Below are 7,007 nucleotides of genomic sequence, written 5' to 3'. Positions count from 1 at the left end.
TCTAAATTCTTATTTTAAATATTTCTTTGCTTCTCTTTTTATTCTTTTAACCTTTAAAACTTCTCCTGGGGTATGTTTGCTAAAGCAATTATGTACAAGAAGGATTTCATATTCTGAAAACTTGTCTCTTTTACTTCCGTAAAGAAAAAGTAATCATCACCTTCTCTTTTGTAAGCTTTCTTTAATCTCTACTCAATTCTATCTGGGAATTTTCTTTTTCTTTTTTTCTTTGTCAAAAATGGCAAATAAAGCAATAGTTCATATGAAATGGCTTATATTTATTGCAATAAGATCGTCTCACATTGAATCTCTTAATTTTCTCACATATTTATTTAAATATAAGACACGTGACATATAAAATCAAATAAATTTTATGTATCTCACATCCACATAAAAATGAATGATAATAAGACATGGACACCCATAGTAATTATTGTCTTCATACACATTCATCGACATGAACAGTCAAGCTTACCCAACCTCTTAAACCTCAAAAACCAACCCACTGAAACAATCCAAAGCACACACAAATCACCCCTGCCGAATCCACAAACCACTGGCGTCCCCTTCAAAAGTTCAACCACCATATCCTTAAGTCTCATTCACCTATGAGAATCATAAACCCTCAACCCAGTAAAATTTCCAATCAATTTCAAAGCCATCACATAAACCTAATTACGCGACTTAAGGTCCCTCAACTCCGAATTGAGAGAATCCTTTGTTGTTTGTCACCTCCTTCTCCTTGCATTTCTTCCATTCAAAATCAGCTAATGCTTCAGGGTTGGGTTAGTCCTTGAGGGTTGATGTGGCACAAACTTAGGTGACATGACACCATGCCATCAAGTAAAATTGTCCATATTAGGAGTCCATTTGGAATCTGCTTATTTTGTTGAAACTGAAAACTTTTTGCTGAAAGTACTGTAGATAAAGGTAAAAGTTAGCTGAAATAATACAATGAGATCCATGAATAGTACCAAAAAGTGCAATTGGACCTATGAATAGTAGCAAAAATAATCTGTATAGTAAAATAAGTTGGCAAAAATAATTTTTGTCAAACAAACACTAGGTAAATTAATATGTGAGTTTCTATGTCATATATAAGCAAATTATCCAAATTTTAACAATAAGAGTAACATTGAAATCAAATACAAACTAAAAGAATTAAAGTGACACCTAAACCCGACAAGATGTGGCCAAATATATACCAGTCATTTTGTACACCTGGGATCATGAACTCCTTTGAGTTTTGACCCCCCTACAATGAAAATTTTAATCTAGCTTCCAACAGATATATCAAATTTACTAGCACCTACTCCTAAAGCTTGGTACATATTCAAATCATCAAAGATATAAAAATATTTTGAAAAGTGAATCAACATGAATCTTCAAAAGCTACAATAATTTTCCATTTCCAAAAAAAGAAAAACAAAATATGAAAAATAATTAAAGATTAATGGAGAGAGACTTTTGACATTAAGAGATCGATCTCTACTAAATTTTTAAAGACCAAGTAAAAGAAACCACATCAATACTCCATTAAACAAGTTAGCAAGCAATACCATGTGAAGGAAATTGAAGAACGAACTTGATAGGAAATTTTTTGTTAAAAGAGAACTTTTTTAAATTTCAAGTTAAAACAGATTCAAGCCCAGCAGATATTTTTCCAAGAAAAAAACAGCCTGAAGTTTCAAGGAAGTTATATATCATGCAACACCATATTTAACACTTTGGGGTCAATACATTCTTCGAGAGTGCACATATTTTGCCCAGTATCTGTTCCAATACATTTTAGCCTATTAATCACCACACTTAAAAATAACAAAAAAAGTTTATCTCATTTTCAATGTGAAATTAAATACTCCCCCCGTCTTACTTTTTTTGTCCTCTGTTCCATTTTGAGATGTCCCAAAATAGTCATGTTTTTAAAAATAAAAGTCATTGATTTACTAATGTTCCTATTATATCCCTATTAATTTACTAATTCAATTTTTTGATAAATTTTTTAAGGGTAGTTTTGGAAACTTATACATTTTTAAAAGGTAGACAAGACAATAAATGATGTTCCCTTAAAAAGTTTAACTTTTCAAACAGGATAAAAAAAGTGGGACGGAGGGAGTACTTCACAAACTACTCATCTTTTGTATTAACTTTTGTATTTTTTTCATTTATGTTGTAATAATTATTCATGTAAGGTTGAATTTAATCAATCATGTGTTGGGTTTATTCCATGACAAATTTGCTTGTAATACAGCACTTAGAAACCCTGTATTTAGGTGGGAATCATGTAAGGGTAGTGTGTGAGAGAGTGCGAAGAAATGCTCACGACTGTGCAGTGAAGCAGGGACTCGCGGCTGGATCTCGCGGGAGGCTCGCGGCTTGCAAGCCGCCAAAAGTTGCACACGTGCAGAGCGTGTAGGGGAGCTGAACAGTCATGCCAGCTGGAGTACTACAGGACAAAAATTCAGACTGGCCACTCAGTTAGCTTGCGGCTTGAACTCGCGACTCAGTCAAGTCGCGAGGTCAAGTCGCTAGCCAGCCCTGTTTTGGAAAAACTGACTCTTCACATTCCATTCTCACACCAGTATAAATACCTCTCATTCCCACAAAATATGTGTGGCTATTCAGAAAGAAAAACCCTAAGAGAGGTTTCTTCAAAACACCCACCCAATTAGAGAGAGCTACTCATTCTTAGAGAAAAATATTTGTAGTCTCTTCTCATTCCCTCTCTCATTGCCATACCTATTGAGAGGAGATTTCTATCCAAACACTACCCACACCCATTTAGAGTGTTGAGTGTTTTTGGAGTTTTGGGAAGTATTGGAAGATGCTAAGATTGGCGGATGCTATGGATTATAGCGGAATCCAGTAAGCTAGAAAAGAAAAAGGTTCGGCGCAACCTCGTTGGAGTAAGAAGCTTGGAGGAATTAGGTACATCGGGTAGATTAGGCTTGGAGGGTCTATTGCTGTTCATGTATCCCAACTACATTTTCTAGTGAATTATTGACCGCTTGGAGGGCGGCGGAGAGGTTTTACGCCGAGGGCTTCGATTTCCTCTTCGATAACACATCGTGTGTTGTCCTTGTGTTTGCATCTCTCTTCCCTTTATCTTTGCCTTTTATTTTCTGCTGTGGATGTGATTTTAATTGGCATAGATTGTTTTTCCAATTCTGTATTAAGCTTTTGTTCATGTTCCGCACATTAATTGTTTGATATAAAGCTTGAATTGGTAATTTGTATATTGAGGGTCTAAACGTTCAAGGGTATTTATACACATATTTGAACTTTCAATTCATTTAAATTGTATAATATTGTAAGGTTGAATTTAATCAACCATTTTATTGGCTTTATTCCGTGTCAAATTTGCTTATATTTCAGCATTTAGTAACCCTGTATTTAGGTGGGTTTGTTGTAAGGGTAGCGAGTGAGATAGAGTGTTGAATACTCAAGAGTGTGCAAGAAAACAGAGTCTCGCGGTGGGATCTCGCGGGTGACTTGCGGCTGCAAGCCGCCAGATGCAGCACACGTGCCAAGCATGCCAGAAGTTGAATCGTCATGCTAGCTGGAGCACTACAAGACAAAATAGGACAACTGGCCATGCGGTTATCTCGCAACTCAGTCAAGTCGCGAGGCCAAGCCGTGAGCCAGCTCTGTTTTGAAAAACCTGACATTTCACATTCCTCTCTCACCCTAGTATATATATACCCCTTATACCCACAAATGAAAGAGAGCTTCCAGAGAGAATTTTGAGAGAGAAACCCTAGAGTAAAACAAGATTGATTCATCTATAATCTTGACATAAGAGTCTCTTCAAATTCCTCAACTCTCTTCCTCTCCATTGTCAAATCCTTGAGAGGCATTTTACTAAAACCTTGTTCTCACCATATTCATTACTCTGAGAGGGCTATTTGGTGTTCTAAGAAGCAGTTAGGAAGGAACCAATCTACATTGGTTGATGCTATGGTCAAGTAGCGGAATCCGGAAAGCTAGAAACGAAAAAGGTTCGGTGCAACCTTGTTGGAGCAAGAAGCTTAGAGGGCTTAGGTGCACTGGGTAGATTAGGCTTGGAGGGTCTATTGCTGTCCATGTATCCCAATTACATTTTCTAGTGGATTGTTTACCGCTTGGAGGGCGGCGGAGAGGTTTTACGCCGAGGGCTTCGGTTTCCTCTTCGATAACAGATCGCGTGTTGTCCTTGTGTTTGCATCTTCCTTCCCTTTTATCTTTGCCTTTTATTATCTGCTGTGGGTTGTGATTTTAATTTGGCTTAGATAGTTTTCCAATTCTGTTTTATAACTTTTGTTCATTTTCCGCACACTAGTTGTTTGACATAAAGCTTGAATTGGTTAATTTGTAAATTGGGAATCTAAACGTTCAAGGGTGTTTTTACACTATTTGAACTTTCAAATATTAAAATGCTACAACACTATTACACTTAAAGAATTTCCTCACCCATTTCGAAGATGTATACTATGTGCTTCAAGAGTCTCTTTAGTCACGCTTGGTTAAAGGTAAGTAATACTTAAATTTTCAATACTATCATATAGGTTTCCAATAATATGTCCACTGTTACTTGCTTTTTAGATGAGGAATGATAGTTCCAAGCAGTTGCGGCGAATGTGAAAGAAATCGATGAATTCTGTCTGCTTCAGCAAAAAAAAACTTTTTGTTTCTATCAGGATTGTTACTGGATTGGATATGAGCGTAGATTATGCACGTGTGTACTAAGTCTCACATTAGAAGTTTATTAATAAGTAGATACTAAAGGTATAAGTGATCACAATGAACACTATTTGTAACTTTGACTGGTCATTATGATTTTTTGTGTAGATATGACTAGCACTACCTCAAGTTGTGACATGATAGTATCAAAGCTAACATGATAATGCCATGTGGCTTGAGAGACTGCAATGCTCTAAGTCATTTGTATGGTCCTCAGAAATTAGTGATACTAAGCAATATCAGAGATAATCAACAGAAACTTACGACACATTTTGATGAAACATAATGTTGCTTAACTAGGCTTCCAATAAAGACTAAAGAGAGAGATAGAGAGAGGAGAGCAAGCATATTGCCCTATACATTGACTAGCATTTAAAACCAAATTGCAGCCAGAAGGAAAGGGGAAAAAAAACATTTTGGCAATGGCACAGAACTCTTGCACTCATGTCTCCCATTTGACTTCTTGTTTCAACTTCGGGAGAAAGACATCAGTTAGAACACTCTTAGACTGCAGAGAAGCCTTGAACAATTTCACACCCTAGCAATAAACCAAATAAATTAAGAAACAAAATAATTATTAATTATATTTAGACAGGTAAAATATCACTTCTTCACATTGAAATAGGCACATTTCAAAAGCAAATAGATGAAATCCTTCTTCAGAAAAGAAATAGGACAGTCATTTCTTGTTTCCTTTTCATTTCGTTTAGATGAACGAGTGGCCTTAAGGGGAAAGAGAGGGAATACAATATTATATTTTTTCAATATGAAATTAGAGTTCATTGAAAGCATTTGAACATACTGATTCCATAGCAATCGTACAAATATTCAATGATAGCTGGTACGCAAAACATGTATGGAACAGCTAGAATTAATGGCCCTTAGATGATTCGTGTTAGACATCATGAAACATTGAGGTACAATGGTACACGAACTTGGGATTGGGACAGATCAGCTATCAATTCCAAATTTCGTTTCTTTCATATATATTCATACCCAGTTTTAAGCATCTTATTTTGCAATCATTTTCACCATAATAAAAGAAGGGAGTAAAAGAAGTAATAAATAAAATAGAAGCAATGGATTCATTCAAAGAAAGCAAAAGAATGACTGAAATATATAATTAACATACCTCATCCATGCCCAAATCGACCACTTTCTCCTCAAGAACTTCCAATTCCTTGACATTAAACTTGTTAAGCAGAGTAAAAGTTGAGGTGGTGCACATGGGTTTCACCTCCAGATCATCCATCACCATGTATGTAACTACTTCTTTCACATACCCTCCTTTAGTGCTTGGTGGGTCTACAAAATTTAGCTCCATGTCCATAGACCAATAGCAGGAAGGACAGGTACGGAAGACATGATTAGCCACATGAAGATTACAAGCCACACGAAATGGGCGATGTTTGTTCAAATCTTCTGTAGAACACCTATACAATTTCTTGGATTTCGCAGATGATGCGAAGTCTGGCGATTTGAGTGGGACTCCAGAACCACCACCACCACCACCACCAGAGATGTGTAGTTTGGGTTTCAGGAGAGTCTCTTTGTTCACGTTTGGTTGAAGGTAAACAGTACCTAAGTTGTCAATGCTGTGGTAAATGTTTCCGAAGCTGCCCACCATTCCTTGCTTTTCGAAAAGCGGAATGAAAGTTCCGAGCGGCAGTTCCAGAATGCTAAGGAGGAAGTCGATGAATTCCTTGCCCGCTTCTGCAAAAAGCACTCTTTCTCTTTCTGTGTCTATCAGAAGTTTCAAACTCACATATTTAGTTTCTTCCATGAACTCACTGTCCAGCTCTTTTTAGATTTTTACCAGTTTTGGGGACAAATGATATTTATCCGTACAGTACTGGTAATCTTATGTACATGTAACATGTTGCTTGGCGAACTCATATTGAGGACTTGGAAATAGGGACGGAATTAGGATTTGAATATGGGGGCCAAAGCTTAAAATAATATTTTTTTTTTTATGAAAATAAAAATTAATATTTATTTCATATTCAATAAAATACTACATATAAAATAAGTGTTTCTTAAATATTTAATATTATAAAAATGTCGACAAAGTATAATATACAAAATAAATATTTTTTAAACATTTCAACCTATTTATCAAAATGGAACTTAATGCTTTTTTAAGTCTCAAAAGTTGTCTATGATTGATTCTATACCAATTTTTGCAACAATCTCCTTCTCAATGTACAAAATCATAGAGTCCATTAGATAATCATCAGATTTTTTTCTTTTGAAAAAATTTAATATTGTAGTGGACTTACTCATGATCT

General features: G+C 35.7%; 1 protein-coding gene across 1 annotated transcript; it reads right to left on the bottom strand.

Moving 5' to 3' along the window:
• Positions 1-4,989: 4,989 nt before the first annotated feature.
• LOC115958610 lies at positions 4,990-6,562 on the bottom strand. Its single transcript, XM_031077037.1, has 2 exons — positions 5,852-6,562; positions 4,990-5,257 (listed from the first exon to the last, which is right to left on the bottom strand). Exons 1-2 carry the CDS (start codon positions 6,500-6,502, stop codon positions 5,162-5,164), a joined length of 747 nt encoding a protein of 248 aa, XP_030932897.1. The 5' UTR covers positions 6,503-6,562; the 3' UTR covers positions 4,990-5,161.
• Positions 6,563-7,007: the final 445 nt, after the last annotated feature.

Source organism: Quercus lobata, chromosome 8, assembly GCF_001633185.2.
Source record: "Quercus lobata isolate SW786 chromosome 8, ValleyOak3.0 Primary Assembly, whole genome shotgun sequence".
Lineage (NCBI taxonomy): Eukaryota > Viridiplantae > Streptophyta > Magnoliopsida > Fagales > Fagaceae > Quercus > Quercus lobata.
The sequence above is the reverse complement of the archived record's forward strand: the minus strand, read 5'-3'. Positions and strand labels throughout refer to the sequence as shown.

Coding starts and splice junctions, on each gene's coding strand:
- LOC115958610 (XM_031077037.1), bottom strand. CDS start 6,502: ATGGAAGAAACTAAATATGTGAGTTTGAAACTTCTGATAGACACAGAA. Junction 5,258..5,851: donor TCGATTTGGGCATGGATGAG/GTATGTTAATTA, acceptor GTTTATTGCTAG/GGTGTGAAATTGTTCAAGGC.